This window comes from Arachis duranensis, chromosome 7, assembly GCF_000817695.3.
Source record: "Arachis duranensis cultivar V14167 chromosome 7, aradu.V14167.gnm2.J7QH, whole genome shotgun sequence".
NCBI classification, from domain to species: Eukaryota; Viridiplantae; Streptophyta; class Magnoliopsida; order Fabales; family Fabaceae; genus Arachis; species Arachis duranensis.
Genome location: NC_029778.3, coordinates 13,463,948 through 13,487,373, shown reverse-complemented (window position 1 = coordinate 13,487,373; position 23,426 = coordinate 13,463,948). Strand labels below are relative to the sequence as shown.

At 33.3% G+C, this 23,426-nt stretch overlaps 1 protein-coding gene, 1 long non-coding RNA gene and 1 pseudogene across 2 annotated transcripts; all 3 read right to left on the bottom strand.

The window, feature by feature from the left end:
* Positions 1 to 8,621: 8,621 nt before the first annotated feature.
* Positions 8,622 to 14,224, bottom strand: LOC107457858 (uncharacterized; annotated as a pseudogene).
* Positions 14,225 to 16,562: 2,338 nt separating this feature from the next.
* LOC127740471 (uncharacterized) lies at positions 16,563 to 17,595 on the bottom strand. Its single transcript, XR_008001147.1, has 2 exons — positions 17,486 to 17,595; positions 16,563 to 17,158 (listed from the first exon to the last, which is right to left on the bottom strand). It is a non-coding gene; the product is annotated as an uncharacterized LOC127740471 (long non-coding RNA).
* Positions 17,596 to 17,601: 6 nt separating this feature from the next.
* LOC107457882 (uncharacterized) lies at positions 17,602 to 20,997 on the bottom strand. Its single transcript, XM_052251423.1, has 8 exons — positions 20,248 to 20,997; positions 19,989 to 20,126; positions 19,413 to 19,604; positions 18,621 to 18,758; positions 18,403 to 18,524; positions 18,123 to 18,255; positions 17,875 to 18,004; positions 17,602 to 17,738 (listed from the first exon to the last, which is right to left on the bottom strand). The coding sequence occupies exons 1-8, from the start codon at positions 20,785 to 20,787 to the stop codon at positions 17,641 to 17,643; spliced, it is 1,491 nt and encodes a 496-aa protein (XP_052107383.1). The 5' UTR covers positions 20,788 to 20,997; the 3' UTR covers positions 17,602 to 17,640.
* Positions 20,998 to 23,426: the final 2,429 nt, after the last annotated feature.

Genomic DNA, 23,426 nt, shown 5'->3' with positions numbered 1-23,426 from the left:
TATCACCTAAGCATTTATCAAGCGCTTTATAGCAGTACATGCTAGCCATTGGAGCCTCATCCTAAATTATAAGTTTAGCTCTCAACAGTAACATTGCTTGAGGGGAACCATGTTTGATGTTACATACAGAATCCTCAGTTATATTCAGCGGTATTTTGAACCTTGAGTGTGCCGTTCTTCCATTTTTGAAGAAGTAAAGATGCAATACCACTCGAAGCAATGTTTAACACTATATCACCCCTTGAGCAAATCTCAGCAGACATAAGGTTCCAGAGAAATGTTTTTTCAGTACTTCCATGACCATACACAAAGAAAAAACCCCCTTCATCATAATACACAGCTGTAACAATTTTATTGAATGCATATCTTTGCTCAGGTGTTGCGATGACTAACATGTCTGAGGTATTTTTCTTTAAATCATCCCTGTTAAAGTTTAGCTCTTCCCTTATAATCCTTTCGGTTAACAAAGTATTATCAACTTCAGTTGCTAAAGGCATAGAAGGATAGTCTTTCAAGGTTTTACCATAGGAATGTAAGATCTTGTCTATATCCATTAAGCACCATTGCTTAATCTCATCATCTGACATTGTTAACTCTGCATATTATACAATACCATAAAAATTCAATCAAACTAAAAATGATTAATAAGGAAGAACTTTTATCATTGTAATTAATAGAAACTCACTGCTCATGTTCATCACGGCTCTCTGTCGATACAAAATATCATCTGAGAGTTCATGCCAACATCTATCCCAAACATGTTCTGGTCTTGAGATATTGTTGGATGTTAATAGAATGATAAATAACCTCCTAACATATGATCCTGAGGCCCATGAGCTTGCTTCCTTAATTGCATCAATGAATTCTTTGTCATCTTGCAAGAGTCTAAGGGCGAAACATGCATCTCTATATGTAGCATAAATTGTTCCTCCTACTGTTCTTATATCTCGAAAACTCATACATCTTCTTTGAGTATTCAAGAGAAGTCGTTGGTAATATTCTTCGGTATTTGCTGCAAAAAACTTAGTTAAAATCTCACTTTTAAGTTGCTAAATGGATTAAGCTACGCTATTTTAATTATTATGTAGCTTCACATCCGCATAAGAATAATTTTTCTAAAAAATATAGAAAAATAAAAAATCGTATAATCTACAAATTATAACTGTTAAAAGTTATTTGAACATTTATTTTCTAGTGTAGACAAATTGAATAAAATGGACGTGGGGTACAGGCTGTTAAGATTTTAATTAAATCCTTAAATAAGTAAGATCAAAATTGAATGTAGACTCGTCATTACCTGCAGGTACATGAGTCAACCTTCCAATTGCGAAGCCTTTCTTTCGAGAAAACCACTTTGAAGAATCGTCCTTCCAAACAAACTTGGTTGGAAACTCAGCATAAGTCAGATTTCGAGCATAAAGATATGACATGTTCGCTACCATCCATCCCATAAGAGTTCATAAGGATATGACATTTTCAGCACATGAATCACATATGGTTCATAAGAGTTCAGATTCCTCATTTTGAGTTGCACTTTGAAGATGAACTTAATATCCCTAAGCTTATTAATCTCTTCGGGACAGGAATTTTTCCCAACACCCTTCACAATTAGCGAAAAAAAAGTTCATTCATGCTCTCATAAGTAATAAAAATTAAGGTATAGTCCACACTATTAACACAAAAAAATGAATATGACATCAAACCTTAGTCACACAAGACTGCCTAAGGTCATTAACAGAAACTCCAAAAAACTTTGCAGCTTCTCCATCAAACAAAACAAAAGAGGCAGCATCAGTGTGGTCTATCACCCTTATGTGGATGTTGTACCTATTATTCACAAAAAAATATACAGTCCAAGAACAACACACTATGTAAATCTTACCGATAATCAGAGTATCTCTACTATGTTATTATTGAATTGGACGCAAATAATTTTTTAATGGCTTATCCAAAAGTCTCCATCCCACAAGGAAGAATAAAACGTATCAAATGGAATTAAAAAAATCTAAAAGCAAGTGACCCCGTGAACAAATCAAAGCTAAATAAATTAGCAGCCAATAATTTTTTTTTTCATATTTCCTTTGTGAATCAGAAACCAAAAACACAGAAATAGCAAGCCACAAAAGTAACTCTGTAATGTGATTTCAATAATAGTTAATCTAAATCTCCAACCCCACATTCACACAATTAACACCGATTGGCCATAACAAAAGCAAAAATTATGAGCAATGCCTTTTAATTAAAAAAAAAATAGTAATCAAGTAGAATTTTACAACATGTAATCAAGAAAAAAAAAATAATCATGAACAATGTGAAACTTCACATTAAACTCAAAAACAACACATAAGATTCCATATTCGATTTGGAAACTTAGAAAAGGGAATTATCCAGGAGTCTCCATCCCACAAAGGAGAATAGTTCAAAATAATTCTTATTATATATAATTCATAAAAAATGTTATAAAAATACCTATTAAAATAATAATAATTTAATAGTATCTGAGCAAATAATACAAATGATTAGATTACACCATTATCTTCGAGGACAAAGAGTATATAGTGTGTGAATGTTAAAGAAGTATCGTGAGTCATACCTTGGCTCATAGAACTCATAGTCTCTAATGCAATTAGGACAGAATATCTTTTCTCAAGTTCTCTCAAGTTACGACGACACTTCTTACATCCTTTGTACCACCAACCAAATTCAGTCTCAACTTCTTTAATCGCCCCGGCTGTAACAAATACAGCATCCTAAAATCGATGGATGCGAGGGTACAACACAACAATTGAGATTATGATCCAACAAACATTAGAACTAATACAATGAAAAAAGGAAGACTAATAAAGAAAAGGATTTTACCTGATTATGCTCCTTTATCTCTGCAATTGTTTTGTAGACTGACAGACGTAAAAAATCTTCCTCATCTGAAACAGGTTGATCACAGACCAGCGGCATTATGCCTTGTCCATCAACAGAATCTAATTTGTTCACCCTTGCATTTTTAAATCAGAATTTAAAGAAATTTGTTAATAGTTTAATAATCAAAAGCATGGTATAAATATTCTGCTGGCCACAATACTGATCTATACACTGTACCTCGCAAAGAAATTCCTAGCAGCTGGAAACTCAACATTGATAAACAGTTTCGAATTGTAGTTTGTGTTGGATACACCCATGACCCCTACAAAAGACATAACAAAATAAAGAAAATACCATAAGCATATGATGACACAAAACATGCATTCAGATACCAGTAAAATAAACAAATAAATAAACCACTATAAAATTTCATCTTGTCCATTTGGAGAATAACCACATAGGTAAGACATGGGTGTTCCTCCAGATACTTGAGCAATTCAAAAGCAAAAGACTACCACAACATTACCCTTAATTTCTGTCCATCCCTATAAGAAATAGAAATTCTTGTAGAGTAAAGAGAGGCACAAAATTCCAAAATAAGATTTTAAAACAAAAGTCAATATCAAAAAGATATTAAGCATTACTCAAGATCATTCAAGTTCTATGGTGATATAACTTGATGGCTTCCCGTCCCGTGTGAATTCGACCAAGTTATCCTTAGAAGCAAGCTGACCTATCACATCTACAAAATAAAGGCACCAATCTATTCATTAACAAAACTCTATATGCCCAAATTTTTCTCTTTAGAATCAACGCATTTTATTTATGTTGAAATCAGATCCTTTTAATTTTCTTAAAAATAAAAATATAAAAGACTGTTAATAAATAGTTAGGGCCTAGAAATCGAAGTTCGTGAAGAAACAAAAAATAAATAGGTTACTACTTGTGTTTAACGATAACTTTAAAGGTACTAATTCTTTAGTTGCTATATATATGAAAGCGGTCTTTAGATGTGTTAGAATAAAACGCATAATAATAGAAAACAAAGCCAATAACAAATTGAAGAAAAATTTTAATAAATACATCAATTGAATCCATATCTGTCCACTATATGTTCATAATAAAAAAGACAGCAAATGATGCAAAACAATATATATACATAAAAATTAGACTTCAAAGAATTAAACAACACATGCATTATAGATTAATCTAACAAAGTACTTACCAACTAAATAACCTTCTTCTTTAGACTCTGATTGAATTGTTTTGAACGGAACAAAATTGAATCCGTTCAATGGAACTGAAGAATCTTGTACCGGACACACAATCGTTTCCCTCTTGAAGTGGATTCTAAATTCATGTCTAGTAGGCTTGAACTTGATGGTATTCAAAGCAACTCCAAAATTAGTGACCACGTACACGTTGCCCTCAGCGAGTAAGCCCTCGAAGATAAGAACAAATGTCTTTTATAGTGCATTGAATTGTATCTCCCTGAATGCATTAATTTTATAGAGTCAGAGATAAATGAGGTTTATTGCTCAGTCATCACAAAAATAAATCTGAAATGCAAAGAGAAAATTTTACCTCTTCATCAAGGACAACCATCTCAATAGGTGCCTTCATCCCAGATCTTGCAAATTGAGAAACGGTCCAAAGTCTAATGACACGTACTTTGAGCTTCCACACCTTATGCGCTGGACCAGCATTGATACACTTGATGAGATCATACCTAAAAATCAAAGACCTCATATTTAGCAAAAGATAAAAAAAACTTATTGTGAAACAATCTACATGGCACATGAACTCACCTAGCTGCCATTGCTACCTACCACTACAAAATTACTCAAATATTATGAATTTCAGTATAGATAAAGAATAAGTGTGGTGATCACCTATGCCATACTTATAAAGAGTCACGGCACTGTTCAGCCCCAGTATTAGTAAGGATTGCAAGAATCTTTATGTTCCTATCAAAATCCAACTAAAAAAAAGAAAATTTTTTTGGACTATTCAGGATTAAAGAATCTGAATCATATCAATAAAATCAATAAGATAATTATCAAAATTAGGTTAGAAATTAACAGCCAACATTTATTGTGTTCCATTTAAATGGCAAACAGGAGTTTAATTCTGAAAAATCAAAATAAGAAGCAATATATGCTGAAGAGAAAATCACTATATTTACATACACTAATTAGGTACTGTAAATCACAATAAGTTTCGAAAAGGCATGAAATTATTTTATTTCTGTATGTTGTCAAATCATTTTATATCATAGATATTGACATTTCAAGAGGTACAGAATAAAGGTGGTATGAGAATTAAATTTGATATATAGCACCAATTTTTTGTTTCTTAATCTGATATAATTCTCAAAATGTTTGTTATCAGTACCTTTCATATATGACCAAAGATTGTGTTGAGAGCATAGTATCATATTTTCTATAATTTAAAATTTGAGGCATTGATTTTTATTGACTCCAAAAAAATATTGCAACATAAGACAAATAAAAAAATATATAAGATTTAGACAAAATAAAAAAATTTACGTGAAAAGACGTATTAAAATAAGGATCAATTGTATGATAAAATTAATTATATATGGGTTGCATGCAATTTGGGATTAGGATTTTAAATTACATATATTAATGAATTAGTTTAGAGACTTACCATGATTACAACCAAGGTTCTGAGAACAGGGGAAGGACCCAACGAAGGATCCATTGGGAAGCTACCGTTAGGACTAGGCATGTTTGTGTGTAAGTGTTCCAAGTAATTGGTTTTTTTTTTCTGTGTAATCTAAAACACAAAACACAAAACACACAACCCTGAGCTGAATAATCAAATAATCATCTACAAATTTTACAAAAAACACAAAGCAGCAGCAGTACAACAGAGCCAAAACCCAAAAATCAAATCATCATTCAACGATTTCAGCAAAACACAAAATCCTATAATCATTCAATAATTTGTTGATTTCAGAACAGAGATTCAGAGATTAAAATGAAAATCGAAGAACAGGTGCACACCAAAGCCACTGACCTTGGAGACAATGACGCCGAGACGACAGTGACAAGACGACTGCGAGCAGGAAGCATCCGATGGAGGATGGGCGCCGAGTGATGAAGAAGACATCAAATAGGGGATTTGACTTGAAAAATACCGACAGTACAAAGAGAGACTTCTCGGACAGCCACGGACGGCGGCAGTCGGTCACTCCGTTCAGCGGCGGTGGAGGCTAGCTAGGGTTTTCCCTCTTTGTTTTCTTTGAATGAAGAAATGAATGAAAGTAACAGCAAGGAGTAACGCGTTATTCCTTCCCCTTGAAATGACATCGCATTAGGCAAACCGAGCGGACACCGGTCCGGTCCAAACCGGTCGTTGGGCTTTCATTTTTTTTAAGTCAATAGATTATAAATTAATGTATTATAAATTAATGTTAATTCATAAAATTAATGAAAAGATTAATATTTATATTAGAATAAATAACAATTATGAAATAACAATTTTATAAATAACAATTTATTTATTTTATTTTAGACTTTATAAATGAAAAGATTAATTCACTAATACAACGAATTATAATTAATTAATTAAGTAATATAAATTATAATAAATTATCTAAACTATATTAATTATATTAATATTTAAATATATAATCAAATCAAATAAAATCAAATCAATTAAATTGGAAAACACTCTCCAAAGCATGCCACGTCAGCTCCATTATTAAGTGTAAATATCCGATTTTTATATAATAAAATAGATTCATTATGACCCTCATTAATAATTTTAGCATATTTTGTCTTTTTTAGCGTTTTTTATTTTTCTTAATTCTCCCAAAAATAAAGAGATAAAATAATTAAAGAGAATAATTATTAACAAAAATAATTCAATAAATTCATTTATTTTTATTATTTATAATTTTATTTTAAATTAAATTAAAAACGTACAGATCTACAAATTTTCTACAAGTATTTAATCCTATCATTTGATGATTCTTTTTTATTTTTTTTTATTTTCTTAACTAAAAAAATTAAAACAACCAAAACGTCATTGGTATTTTTCATTCGAAATTTAAAAAAATTATAAAATAAAAACGACACTACCGTTTTGTAGATGAAAATTTTTTTAGTGTTTTTTTTAATCAAAACGTTTGTGCCATCTTATATTTAAATAATTAAAAAAACAACAATGCTAAGAACCAACTCTATATAAGCCAAGAATCAGCCAACTGATAAACTAGAGGTACCGGTGACTTTAACCGGATGTTGCTATTGATAGGCACACGGATGTTTCTTTTTCTTATAAATTTGATGGTTTTGGATATAATTTCTATGTTTCATGTGTTACGCATTAATAAAACATAATTAATTATATGGAACCAATTAATGAATGATCAAAGCATCTGTTCTGTGATTCTCTCCTAACACTAGCGTATCTTCCCTCATGTTTTGAAGGTGGTCAATAATAATTTAACAAATAAATTAAATTATAAATTAATAAAACTAATTATAATTAATTATGTTGTTTCATTCTTGACTGATTATTAGTTGGTTCCATATACTTTTCCTTAAAAAAATATCTTTTACACACAAAACTTAGGTGACATTTTGTGTTTTTCAAAAAGTAAAAAGTCCTATAACAGTATAAAATTCACCTACACTAAAATATAGAGACACATCACATAATTTATTCGATTTTTCAATTTATATAGTGTTTTAAAAATACAATTTAATCAAATTTAAATTAATATAATTTTAATCATTTTTTTAATTTAAATTAGATTGAACGAGAGTTTAACTTAAATGGATTTAGATTTGTTTCTCATGCTTAGATTGAATTAGGAGCTTATCAAAATTTGTTAGACCCAAACAGACTATGGCTCCTTTCTCTTTATTAAAATTGAGTATATAGTCAAATTAATTGCCGAAAAATCACTTATTTTTTAAATTAATTTTAGAAATATATTTTTTTATTAAATTTATTTTTTAAAAATTTTAAATTAGTCATATTAATTTTTTTGTCACTTTGTTTGTTGATAATGTTAAAATTTACTAATATAACATCTTAAGTGATACTCTAGCACACACCTAAAATCTTAATTAACTATTAACATGATTAATTTATGAAATTAAATAAAATTAATTTCAAATTGAGAAATTCTAATATCTTAAATTCTCCTCACAATTAGATTTTAAGTTGATCTAATTTTATAAATTTATTATAATAATAGTCAATTAAGACTTCTAAGTGTATATTAAAGTGTTACTTAATATTTTACATTAACAAACAAAATAATGAAAAGACTAACAAAACTAATTTAAAATTTTTAAAAGATGAATTTAATTAAAAAAGCTTTCAAAAATAAATTTAAAAAACTAAAAATATTTTAGAGACAAATTTACCTATTTAGTCTAGTAAAATTCTACCATCCCCCAATCTACAATAAAATGTGGGTTTTTTATAATTCAATCGATTATTTATACTACCCAATCGATTGAATGCTTCAAAATAATCTGAGGTCTCACAATTCAATTGATTGGTTGTGTTACCCAATCGATTGAATTCATCAAAACAATATGGATTTGCCAAATTCAATCGATTGGTTGTGCTATCCAATCGATTGAAGTGTGTACTATGCCTATTTCAATTTTGTTATTGTTTTTATAAATTATTATCTTATTATTCATCTATCTTATCTTTTGGTGACTGAAATAAATTAAACAAAGAAAAACAAAACAAACAAAACAAGAAATTGCTTAAATAGGGGGACAGTCCCATTTAAGACTACTCTTAAACTCCTCCCAAGGTGAAAGAAGCTCCACATGCGAAAGTTGTAACTTTATCGCCATCTTTGCCATAGTATCTGCCATCGTGTTTGCATCTCTCATAATCAAACGAAAGTCAACACGCCAATTTCAATGCATGATATCTCTTATTTTGAGTACCAATGGATCACTAAACCCAAAACCATCTTGTGTAACAAGATTAAATGCTTCCACACAATCCGTCTCATAAATAACATCTCGTTGACCCACATTCCAAGCTAAGAGATATCCTCTCCAAATAGCAAACAATTCTCCTTGAAGAATATTATTACTCTCAATCATTCCCAAACACCCCCTTTGCCAGCTCCCATTACAATCTCTAATAACACAAGTAAAACCAACACTATCACCCGAACCAAAATAACTAGCATAACAATTAATCTTAAAAGTACCAATGGATGGGGATTCTAAAAACCATCTAGAGTAGAGGGAATGGACATACATTGTAATTCAAAAATATTCCTAAACTCCTTTTCTGAAGTTAATGCCAGACAAATCACTTTTTTTGGAGGCAAAGTTTCATGGGGATTAAAGATGTCATTATTCCTTGCTCGCCATATCCACCAAAGTCCCGAAAAGAACTTTAACGAATGCTCTCTGCTATGATACAAGAACCAGTTCTTCAAATCTAAAGGATGACAAGAAATATCCAACCTATGCCAGACAAGCTGAGCTTTTGGACAATCTCGAATACAATGTAAAACCGATTCCTGACTAGAAAGACATCTTGGACACCTATCCGATGACAACATCCCTCATCTAAAGCAAAAACTTGCATTAGGAAGAGCCTCCTTAAGACACAACCAAGCAAAAAACTTATGCTTTTCCGAAACAAGCTGACGCCAAAGCCAAAGCCAGTTTTCCCGCTCCTCCCAACCAAACAGCTGCTTACATAACCACAAGTAACCATTGCGTGAGTCATAGACTTTGGCAGCAGACCCACTCCAATACCAATCCACTTTCGGACCTGCCTGTTCATCTGGATTGTAAGAGAGAATATTACCTCTCAGATTTTGAGGTAAAGGAGAATAAAGAGTATCCAAATGCCACCTACTAACTGACCAAATATCCTGTATCCGAAGATTCGAATAAAAAATGTGAACATAATCCATCTCATTAGATAACCGTCCTTCTCTCCTCCAGCTAGAAAACCAAAAATTCTGGTTCAAATCTCCAATACACCAAGCAAACCCATCCTTCAACACTTCCCAAGCCTTGCAAAAACACCTCCAAATGAGAGAGTCCTTGTTCTTAGAATAACTAAAACAGTCATATAGAGATGATTGGTATTTGGCATCCAATAATTGGACCCATAGCTTGTTTGGCTGCTGGAAAAAAGTCCAAACTAGCTTCCTAAGAAGAGCAATATTTACACAACAAGGATTTCTAATCCCCAAACCTCCATATTATTTTGGAGTAACCAGTATCTTCCAACTAACAAGATTCAATCCTCTTCCATCAACTTGTCCTTTCCAAAGAAAATTTCTCATCATAGAATCCAATTTACTAATGATTTCTTTGGGAAAAATAGAGATCTGCATTTGGTACGTGGGAATCGCGGTGGCAACAGAATTAACCAAGCAGAGTCTACCAGCCCGATTGAGTAAACTCCCTTTTTAGCTTGCTAGCCTACTCCGAATCTTATCCAGGACACCATTGAAAGCTGAACGAGTCACCCTAGAATGACTAAGGGTAACTCCAAGATTCTTGCCCAAGTCTTGGACAAATCTGATAGAGGATACCCCAGTGAAAACCTCTTTCCTTGTTGCAGAGACATTCTTGGAGCAAAGCGCTTTAGACTTCTCCACATTAATCTTCATCCCAGATGCTTTGCAAAAAGTCTCTAAAACCAACATCACATTTTGCACTTGTCTCTTTGTAGCTTTACAGAATAGAAGCAAGTCATCCGCAAACATTAAGTGGGATATTCTTGGTCCCCCTCTAGAAATAGCAACTGGCTTCCACAAGCCCAAATCAACCTGATGACTAATAAAGCATGCCAATTGCTCCATACACAACACAAAAAGATAGGGTGACATAGGGTCTCCTTGTCTAAGACCTCGGCTAGAAGTAAAGCCATTCAGATGACTCCCGTTCCAAAGAATAGATAAGGAAGAAGCAGTGACACAATTTATAATCAAATTAAGTATAGGAATAGGAAAATCAAAGTTCTTAAGGGTATGAGCTAAAAACCTCCAGTCAACTCTGTCATAAGCTTTCTCCAGATCAATCTTAAAGGCCAGTGTGCCTTTCTTTGATTTAGTCTTCTTCATAAAGTGGAGGACTTCTTGAGCAATAATGATGTTGTCAGGAGTTCCTCGTCCCGGAATAAATTCTCCTTGAAGCGGGCCAACAATCTCCGCAAGATGAGGACGAAGCCTATTAACAAGGACCTTCGTGATGATCTTGTAAACTACATTGCGGAGACTAATCGGCCTGAAATCTTTCATAGATACCGATGATTCAACCTTTGGAATGAGAACCAGTAAAGTCTCTAACATTCTCGGATCAAGAGTAACACCAGAGAATGCCTGCTTAACCATCTTCCAAACATCAAGACCAATGATCTCCCAATATTCTTTGAAGAAGAAAGCTTGAAACCCAGAAGGACCCAGAGCTTTAAAAGAGTTCATGTGAAAAACAGCTGTTCTGACTTTCTCCATATTAACTGGTGCCATAAGATTATTGCAAGCTTCCTCATTCAGATAAGGAAGAGGCACATCACCAAGGCAACCCAAATCAACATCATCCAAATGACAGAATAAACTTTTATAGAAAGACTCTACTTCTTGACTCAGAACCTCTGGATCAGTTTCCCATACTTCATCCTTGAGAAAAAGGCCATGAATCTTATTATGCTTCCTTCGCGCAAGAGTTTGAATATGAAATAATCTTGTATTCCTATCCCCGAACCTTACCCACTGCTCTTTGGACTTTTGGAACCATAGGAGCTCTTCTTGCACTAGAGTATTATTATAATCATCAAGCAACTGTTGCTCTTTCTGATGCAAATAAATACTATTCACCACTTCCAAACGCTTTTGTAAGTAATTAATCTGCTGCTCTAATTCACATTTCTTAACAAAAATATTACCAAATACCTTTGAGTTAAACTCTAGTGAATTCTTCTGTACTTCCGAAAGCTTGCCATGAATCCCTCTATTATTAGACCACCATGACTGGTTCACAATATCCCTATACCCAGGATGAGTAGTCCAAGCAGCAACAAATCGAAAAGGTCGATTCCCTTTAGGCTGAGGACGACCTTTACAACGCACCAAAATAGGGCAATGATCAGACTGAAGCCTATTTAAAACTTCTGCATAAGCCTCTGGAAAGATAGATAACCAACTACTATTTATACAGACTCGATCAAACTTTTTTGCCACGTTAACATAATTTTTCACCCTCCTATACCAAGAAAATCGCCTCCCAATAGTCTTCAGATCAAACAAACCACTATCCCCTAATGAAGTAGCAAACATGTCTGCTCTTTGATGAGAAAATTGACAGTTCTTAGATTCATGAGAAAATTTGACTTCATTAAAATCACCAAGAACAATCCAAGGTCCTTGAAAAACCATGGATTGTGCAACAAGATAATCCCAAAGGGGAACCCTTTTATTAAATTGAGGACTTCCATAAATACCACTACACCTCCAAATTAAATTATCAAAGTGAACCTCCACAGTAACACCGTGATCAAAAGCATCAATGAACTTACAACAAACACCCTTCATAGAGGATAGAAACCAAATACCTCCCTTATGCCCCTCCGCTTCTACTATACCAACAGAGTGATACCCCAACCTTTCCCAAAATAATTTTAAATACTGAAAAGGGGAGTGAGTTTCAACCACAATAAAGAAAACAGGTCTAAATTTTCTAACAAGTTCCTTACAATGCACTCGGGCTAACTTATTAGAAGCATCCCTAATATTCCAAACAATCATATTTAAACTATCCATAAATAACAGAGACAGAATAAATAAGAACATAAACTCTAAACAGAATCACCAACCTCAATAGGTGGTTTGTCCTGCGGTACTGGCACACTCTGATCCTCAATAATTGCCACCTTCGGACCCCCCGACACTGCACCTGCCATGCTTCCATCTACTAAGGTTTCCTCCGTTGTGCCACCATTTTTATCAACTGGCGAGTTCTGCAAGGAGGAAGGCCGAGGACGCTTCCGTAGAGAAATTCCACGACATGCAGGAGTTCTGCGCGATGGAGATGGCACAATTTCATGTTTTTCTCGCTTCTCCATCCTAATGCCAATTGATTTTCCTCCATCACCATGCAAATTGGGCCTTGGAACCCTTCTCGAACTAAACTTGTGCTGTTTTCCATCTTGGTCCTTCAAATCTGATGACTGGCCCATTGTGAATTTTTCCTTACGCAGCACTTGTTGCCAGCCTTCTCCATCATCCATGCATGCCTCGTTAACATGACCATCAGGCACGTGAGGAGCCAATGATTCCGTAACCACATCCTTCCCTTTAAAAACTCCTAATTTCTCACCCAAATTATGAGGATTCTCACCCTTCTGATTCTGCCTCTTTTTGAATCTCATGATTGTTGTGTGGCACTAGTGTCAGGGCTTCATTATTTTTTCCATCACCAAAGGAATTTCTGTTTTCTTCCAAGGACTCCTTCTCCATGCACAACGATTTATCATGCCCATACCGTGCACAAGTAGCACAAATCAACTGTAAACTCTCGTACTCCACTTCATAAGTCACCCCCTCCATTATAATATGTTTGATTACAGGTAACTCAAGATTAATTTAAACACAAGCTCGGGCATATTTTTCTCTTTTTGCAAGCTTAGTGGCCAAATCTACTTTTACCGGAATCCCTATTGCAGAAGCAATTCGCAGCATTGCTTGTTCCTGGTAGCACCAAATTGGAAGTTCCGAGACTCGAATCCATACCAGCGTTGATCCAAAAGATTTTCCGCATGGCCTAAAATTCATATTCCATGGCTTTACTGCAATATAGTGACCGTCTATCAACCATGGGCCACCAAGAATGACTTTCTCACGATCCGCAGCAATATCAAATTTAACCAAAAAATATCCAAACCCCACATCCAACAAATCAAAACCTTCTTTGATGCGCCATACTATCCGAAGCTTATGCATGAGAGCCGTGTAGCCATAATGCTTATCCAGCACCTTGATCACGATGGCTTCCTTATAAGGTTCAGCTAGACAGCTCTTTGCCTCCTTGGTAAAACTGACACTCGATGGACGAGAATCACCCTGCTTACATGTCATCGTCGCAATACCATCTCCAAATAAAGATCCTACTAAGGCAAAGGCCTTAGACTTTTCTGCACCAATGACTTTATCTCTAAAAGAGACCTTGGATGACTTTTTTAACCCCTCTCGAGAAGAACCCTCCTTAACACCGGATACACAGCCACCCACGCTCTCTCCCTTATGGCCTGACCATCTTCCTCACCGTGTTTCACCCTCAACCGCTCGCCTCCGCTCTCTCCTCTCATTCTCCTTGAGTACGGAGTACATCATCTATCTTATCTTTAAAATTCTATCTTTAATTTTTAAGGTTTTATTTTGATTTAGATACTCTAATCTTATCTTTTCTTTAATATTTTGATTAGAGTATCTAAATCAAAATAAAATCTTAAAAATTGAAAATAGAATTTTAAAGATGAGATAGATGAATAATAAGATAATAATTTATAAAAATGATAACAAAATTGAAATAGGCGTAGTGCACACTTCAATCAGGTTTCCATAATTCAATCGATTGGACTACAGGTTGTTATCACAAAACAATAGATTGAAAATTGCAAGGCAAGATGGTTTTCGCAAAAATAAATCGATTGGTCATATTACCCAATCGATTGAACGATGAATAAAACGTGGGTTTTTTATAATTCAATCGATTGAATGCTTCAAAATAACCTGAGGTCTCACAATTCAATTGATTGGTTGTGTTACCCAATCGATTGAATTCATCAAAACAATATGGATTTGCCAAATTCAATCGATTGGTTGTGCTATTCAATCGATTGATTTTCAAAGAAACACGATTTCACAACCCTGGACGAACGTCACGGATCAAATATAATCTTTTAATCAATTGAAATAGTCAAGAAGTTTATTACGATCAATGGAAGATCTAATTTCGTTATTGTTTTTGTTTTTTATTGTTAATAAATATGATAGATTAATGATAAAATAATAATTTATAAAATAAAAAATAGTTTTTATAATTAAATAAAATATATGGGGTTAATTTATAATTAAAATTAAAAAAGAACTATTTAACAATTATTAAAAATCTTAAAAAACATATTTTATTCTGGAACCATTTAATGGTCCAAACGTTCTGGACCATCAAATTCTTTGAGAGGTAAGTTCAATTTATTTTTCACTTTTTATCCTGACAAAAAAACTTGACATAGTTCATAGTACAGTTGGGATTTTTATACCCTTAGCATGAATCTCTCCTTTTTCTAATTAGCTTTTGGTTAACTGGTTGGTAAAATAGAAGAAGCAGAAGTTCCAAGGGAAGCAATAATCAGTCATTTTCTTTTTCATTTTCACCCATGAATAATTAAGGAAGATGGGGGCGGAGATCCCTCCTTAAGTTCCCCATTTGCCTCGGAAAATTTTTTTTTTCTATTTTCATCTTGTCGAAAAAAATTTTCATCTTTAAATTTCTATTGGCGACAACATTTGTGTCTTAGAAAATTTTACCACCTCTATAATTAGGTTCAATTTAAATAAATAACTTAAATAATTTTTTTTAAAAGAAGGATTCAAAATATAAAAACTTTTATTAATATCAGTTTATAAGTAAATTATTTTATATTTAAATTTTTAATTATAAAAATACTTATTTTAAAGTTATAGCGTTTGAATAAATAATTAAAAATATATATTTTTTTACGCAAGAAAATAGATATTAAAATATGATGATAACAAATACTTTTTAATATTAAATGTTGATTTTACATAACATAATTACTAAGATTACAATTGATTAGGCAATTAATTCTTTATTTATTCTCTTATTAGCTTCATTTTTCTAGAACTTTTAGCATTCATTTTTTCTATGTAATAATATCATTCTACTTCACTTCACCCATAATGGTGTTCTTGTACGTGGTGAATAGTAACAAAATTCTAATTCACAATAACCTTGATGGCAATGCTAAAGAAATTATTATGTAGTTAGTGTTTCCTGATTTATTGTGTATGATATGGTAGGTGAAAATGAAAAATAAATGTGAAATGTGTGTCGGTGTATATTTTGTTGCTATTTTTTATTTTTTTATTTTTTACTCCTATTAGAACTCCCTCCTTTTTTATTGGGGTCAAAAACTTGCTATAACTAACTATAAAAATAATAGCAAGCTATATAAAAAGATTTAAGTGCTTCTAGCAGATAGAACCTTGCATAAAAATGGTAGTAGAAGGCCAGTATTTCCAGCAAATAGAAAAAATATTTTTCACATAGTCAAGAATGAAAGTAGATTTTTTTTGTTTTGAATTCAATTTTTTTACGGAAGTAATAAAATGACTTATCAAAAAAGCGAAGTCATATTTCTACTTCTTCAGGAAGTTGTGAATTAACCTTTTAAAAAGTTCAAAATTTTTCTTTGACAAATATGTGTATTATGACTTTTCATAATACAAAAAAAACACTTATGTTACTTCTCAAACGGACTCTTAATGCTTCGTATTAAGGATAAGATTTTTGCTAAAAATGTTCTTGTCGACATATAGTAAAAAAATTTTGAAAGAAAAATTAATTTTTTCCAACATGTTAAATATATAAAAAATAAATAAAATACATTTAATTTATATTTACTAGTGCACAGGTTCAAATGTATAATCTCAAAATAAAATATTTATCGATGCCAGTCCCAAGAATGTGCATAACAAAGAAATACAAGAATAAACCAGAATGAGAACAAATGTGAATTGAAACACTTCAAAATTTGCTTCCAAGCACAATTTGTTTCAACTTCATATAAATTTCCTCTATAGCCATTTGGGCACACACTTATCTTAGATCAATAAATAACAAATCCTTTTTAACTGTGGAGAAAGTTATTTCTCAAATTGACCTAAATCTAGGGAACATACATGACCCCCAACTAATTGGCCAGCGCAAGCATCCAAGTTTTGTGTACTCCATTTTTGTTTGATTTCACTATGTTTTGGACGGTTGTAAATTAAATGGTCCTCGTCCATGCCAACCTAGGACAGGTTCAACATCTCTGACAATTTCTTATAATCCAAGAAATGCATGTTCTGCGACAAGAAAACAGCACCAACAGCAAGTACAACAGAAACAAATGCCATGCTCTTCATGCATCCATGACCTTGTGACAATCGCCGCAGAATAACTTTGCAGTGCTTGTCGGCATCCTTCAATAATGCAAGGCGAGCACCGTCCTCCACCTTAGACAAACCCTCTTCATTCTATGAAAGACAAATTAAGCGAGAGAGATGAAGTTTGTCCGGTCACAAATACAATGAATCAACATCAGGATTAAGATAAAATAAAATTAATTCCTCTAGAATGACTTAGCTGAAACAAGAACATCACATAGGTTCTCTATATTGAACTACAAATTTCCTAATTATGTCACACACAATCTTATTGAAACATATTACATTCAATAAAATTTAACATCTAAATCTGACAACACTTATAATGCTTACCAATTAAAAATGCAACAGATAGGTCGACTTTCTAAAGGGTCGTGATGCAAATGTATTGACTTAAAAGAAAAGAAAACAATTTACCTTTTGGATGAAGCTTTTGAGAGCTTCACTTAAAAGATCAGAACTGGAATGTGTGATGGTGTGTTCCTTCCAGTCATCAGACAGCTTTTTCAATACAACAATACTTGCTTAAAGAGTCATATGAAAAATTCAACATCCAAAAAAGGAATGAAATATTATTCTGTTGTGCTCACCCATTGCTTGTAACATTCAGGGTTCTGAGCCAAGCACCACATAACAATGTCACTGGCCTCCTTTGATAGGTCAGAATTGGCTGTAAGAGAATAAACCATCTTAGCTTTCACACTAAAAGGAAAACACCAACTCCTTGAACTCTTCAGTAAATACTGAAGACAGCATGCAAAAGAAAAGCAACACACACTATACAATCTACATTAACTGGGCATCACCTTCTCCAGCAGCTTTAATTGCAAAGCTTAATATCTGCTGCGCAAGTTGCTTTGTTGCTTTGCTTCCAGGCGATCCCGCCAGGGCTACCTCCTTTAATGTTGGATAAACAGCTGCGAATCTCTCAGTGGCCTTAAATAGATATACGAGGAAAAGAGAAAATAACAGATGAGTAACTAAAGGTTGCAATCCACATCATTAGATGAATTACAAGATTTAATCCCAAAAAAAAAAATAGAGGAAGTTCTACTTTGACCCGGGCTGAAGGAGGAGGAAAAGTGATTCTCAATAGAGTGTCAAGAGCTGATGGCGGCACAACGCGCTCCCCCTTTCTGACAGCCCCATTTAGCAAGATAGGCCGAGCTTTGGGATATGCAATAATTCTGTTCAGAAAAGAAATACAACAGAGCAAATTCATAAAAAATAAAAAAATAAAACAAAGAAATAAAATAAAAGAAGAAAAGGATCAGCGATCAATTCTGCACCTCTTACATGAAGAATTAGGGAAAATAGATAAAAAGATTCCTAACCTTTCAACCAACTGCAAAATCAAGTCTCTCGACTGTGGATTACAACTGGATTTGCCGCAGAGCATAGGTAAGAGAAGAGAGACCCACAAGTACAACCCTACAACTAGATCTCCTTGAGAAGCCTAGACAAATTATTTATCAGGTTAAAAATCCATAAAAAAATAATTCATATTTTCGGTTGTGGCAAGAAGGTGCTAAGTCATGTTGAAAAGAGTCACCTGAGCTATCACCCAAATAATGAGAGGAAGTTTATCCTGACCTTGATATTTTTGACTCTCCTTCATTATTGGCAATAAACTAATCATGACATCAGGTTTTCGTCGAATTATCATCGCTAAAGCCACAAATATGGCAACCTGTAGTTCAAATGATATACCATGTTAACATCAAACAGAGGTTAATCATATGTTGTATAAGTCATATGTGGACAATAAGCATAAAGCAATACAAGGTTTTTGACTGGTATTTCCATAACTATATTTAATTAGGGGCAATGTTCTAACTATCAATAAGTAGTAAAAAAGTATTCGAAGTATGCTTAAAGAAGTGACACTACAGATGACCTGATAAGGACATATACCCTTTCCGAAATATCATAGCGGTGAGAGACTAAGAGTACATTTTTTCACATTGAACAGGGCTATAATTACAGAAAATCAAACCTAAAATTATCAACAGTTGAGGATCAGACTCTCATGCACTACTGTCCAAGGAGGCATGTATTTCATGTAGTTTTTACAAGCTAATCATGCATTAGTAACTCTTGATAACAAAACTATGGGTGTTCGTGAGTTTTTGTTTTGAAGGTGAAGGAAGGCAAGAGCTTGAAATGTAAAGTCTTTTTTACTTCTCAAACCCTTACCTTACATCCCTTCTCCAAAACTCTTAACTTGCAAACCTTGTAAAAACACTCTAAGGAACCACATGAAAGATTTTCAAGATCTGAGCCTAAAAAATTAGTCAAAACCAATAAATAAAGACAACATAAAAAATCTGCTGCAGTATGGTACCTGAGATTTTGCCGAAGGTTGCTGCTGGACCACCTTTTTATTTCCCTTAACAACACCCTGATGAATTGCAAGGTCTGCAAGAATGCTGTCCAACGACCATAGCACAAAGGACCCAAGTGCTTCGGATGATCGATGGCCAATCCATTCAGTTGATAATTTATAAATATCCTCCGAGATATGTGAAAGAGGGATCTATGGGGAAACGCAAATAAGAAACACTTAAAACAATTAGTTAACAGAATTGCTACTATCTAAGCAACAAAAGATGATGCCGACCATAAAATAGAGAACCAGAGACCTAACAGATCAATCATTGAAAAAAATCTGATAAGTCACGGGAATCAACCTTTTCAAAAAGCAATTTAAAATGTCAAAATAAATAAATCAATCAAAACATTCCCTTCCAAACCAAAGCAAACAAGCAATACTTGCACTTCACAGTTGCAAACATTAGGTGAGAGAACAAAGCTAAATCCAACAAAAAGCTTACATCTTTCACCTTCTAATCATAAGCCGAATAAAGCCTTTTGTTTCTTTTCTTTCGTTATATAGGAAGGGGAAAAAAAGACAACTTACATCAACAATCTTTACAACTGGAGATTCTTTGAAAGTCTTAAACCATGGGAATTGAGCTCCTCCGACAGATGAGAAGGCGCGGCCAAAATAATCAGCAAATCGCATCAACAAAATGTCTTCCTGAGATTCATATGAAGCCTGCACCACCAAAACACACGCACATTCAAATTTCCACAAATCACAATTCAGATCAATCTCAAACTTGAAATCAGAAGCAATCTCAAAAAAATCAAAACCGAAATTGAGTTTCAAAACTCACCGTGATCTCAGCGAGAAACGCGGCAAGATCATCAGCATTGATCGTTGAAGATGCCTCTGACACCGTCACCTTTGGCTTCTTCGGCTTCTTTTGTTTCACCTTCTTCGCCTGAGAAGAGCCATTCAGAGCACCTCCCTGGTCGGCATCGCCACCGTCATCGTCCTCATCATCATCGGAATGCCGCAGCGATCTCTGCGGAGCAGCATCGGACGAGGCATTATCGCCGGCGATCTGAGCCTCAGCGATCCGGCGTCGACGCTCCTCGGAGTGGCGCTCAACGGAGCTGAAGACAGAATCAGAAGCTGCAGCAGAGGAGGAAGAGGCGGCGGCACCGTCAAGATCGGCGGTTACAGACTGCTTAGAGGATTTGTTCCGGTTCCGTTTGTTATAGGAAACCGTTTGCCATTGGTTGTTCAGCTGCGGCGGGGGTACATAATTAAACGCTGCTCTTCTTCTGTGAGCTTGATCTTCTTCCTCTTGCTCCCTGAGAATAGCTTCTATTAGTGCTGCGTTAAGTGAATTCTCTTCTTCTGTTTCCATCTTGTTTTATTCAGAATTGGAGTTATGTTGTTTCAGAGATAGAGAGTGTTGGATTGTTGTGATGAGTAAGGTCGTGTTTGGCTTATGACTTATGAGATTCAGAAGTGATGACAGAGGAACATGGAGACAGAGCAGAGGGAGCACTAGGGAGTGTGGGTGAAAGGACACGTGGGGGTTTTTTTCGTCTTCTTCTTCACTTTGACATCGATCCCTTCTTGAATTACGAGAATAGCATTTTATCCGTTTCCTTTCGGGGAAAAAATAATTAAGAGAGTAACACGCTGCCAATTTAAATTGGATATTTTCATACTTAAATTTAAATAATATTTTTATAAGATAAGTTAGTATCTTTTAAGATAATGGAAAGATGAATTATCATTAATTGCAAAAGATAAAAATTCATTTCGTATTGTTGGATAACTTTATGTGGTTGTTAAAGAAATTTTTTTAGTTTTTGTCAATTTTTTTTCGTATTTTCGATAGTTGAATTTTCTTGTTCTGTTTCTTTTTAACTGTGATCTTCTCTATCTTCGCCTCATCCTAGTTTCAGAGATGCCAGAAACTAGCATTTTTTGGCGATGTAAACCAGCATTTGGATTTCGGTTCATGCATCATTCATTCTGGTTACGAATTTCTTTTTCAGGAAAGTAATTAATTACAAGATTTTGCAACGCCAACACGTTTGCAAATCTGGGTTTGGGTTATATATGGATATAAGCTACTACCAAAAAGATAAAAATAAAAAATTGTGGTTTTAAAAAAAAGGAAATACAAAATTAATTTACATTCAATAGATTTTGACATTTTGTTTTATTATTGAATAACTTTTTAAGTTTTTATAAAAATTAATTTCTTTTTTCAAAAGAAGAAAAGTTAGGGCTTCTAAAAAAAAACTTCTCCTATACTTTTATTGATTTTGATTTTGTTAAATAAAGAAGCACTTAAGGATATTTTTTATTTAAATAAAATTTTGATGTGAATTACCAATTTAAACCAAAATAGAAAAATGATATATTTGTGTTTTACGACGATTCTATACATTGTGGAACGAGATATGTATAATTTTGGGCAGAAAATACGGGCTAATAAAGAAAAGGGAAAAAAATAAGTAGTGGCCATTTGATTTATATTAATTTCAAAAATAAAATCAATCTTATCTAAAAGATAAAATATATTACGATTTGTATTACTTTAATTTAATTTTATTTTTAAAATTGAATTAACCAATTTAAATCGAACCGATCTAATCCAATCTTATCAAACTTTATCTTTTAAATAGATCGATAATCAATCTAAACCTTGGTATGACTTTTCCTCTATTTTTTTCATACGTGCTAATATCTTGTTGGCCAGAGAAACTATACATATAGGATACCATCAAGATATGTTCAAGTTAAATTGCACGATCCCTCGTTGTGTTATGAACTTAGATAGGTGTAACTTTGTCATTTAATGCAACCAGATTATTCACAAAACACACTCTATAAATTTATCTACTACTGTTTAAATGGCTAAATCATATATTCATTTTATTTAAATAAAAATATCTATGTTAATAGAAATATTTGTTGAAAAATAAAAAATTTAACTTATAAAAATATTTATTGTATAAAAAATACAAAAAATAAGTTTTTCAGTAATCATTAATCCAAACAATAATGCTCCTGTTAGCCAAAAGAAAAGCCCTTATAATAAACTACCTGAACATTCTAAAAAGTTGCGCTTTATTGAGTATTTGACCAATAGAGTTTCTTAATAATGTGTTTTAGATCTGATTAATGTGCATCCAGCAAATAAGTCAACGATAATAATACTTGTATTTTAATTAGGGAAGAAGTAAATACAAAGAGGCCCTCAAATGATTTTGAAGCTGGTAAAATGATAAATAATTTTTGTTATTGATAAAATAATTTAAAAAAATTAAAATTTGATAAAAATATTTAAATATAAAAATATAACCTCATATTAAACAAAAAACGCTAATCTAATAAGATAAATATTGGTGTCTAAAAAGTGGTATTTATTTACTTAAAAAGAATTAAAAGTTATTATTTAATTTAAAAGACATAAAAATAAATAATTTTTAAAGAATTAAAATTTATTACAAAAAATAAGTTAAGCAAAATTTAGACAAAATTTCATAAACACCATAGAATCGGCCATCTAACAATAGGAAAGAGCTTTAGTGATGACAGTAAAAAATTTCGATAACATTTTCAGTAAAGAGGAAAGCTTGCACATGCGATAATGGTATTTCCACATCTCATTCTCTCTCAGTCTTGCATCCCAACTCTTGTTCGTGGGGAACACCCAGCCGATATTAAACACTAAGATGGCACGTGGCTGAAGAGAGGTGAAGGGTGACGAAGTAAGATTAGAGATGGAGTCGGAGGTAATGTGTGGCAGAGTAGGACTATAGATGGAGTCGAAAGTGGCGTTGATGGTAGGTGGTTGGGGAAGAGGAGTCGTAGACTTGAAGTACTATTGTCATTAGCCAATTACTAACACCAAGAAGACGCCAACAACTACACATAGCGACAACTATAGGTATAATCATCACCTTTGGATCCATTTCAAGGGAATTAAAGGGAGAGGAAGAAGGGGATGCCATTTCAAAGGGAGAGAGAAGAAGAAATAAT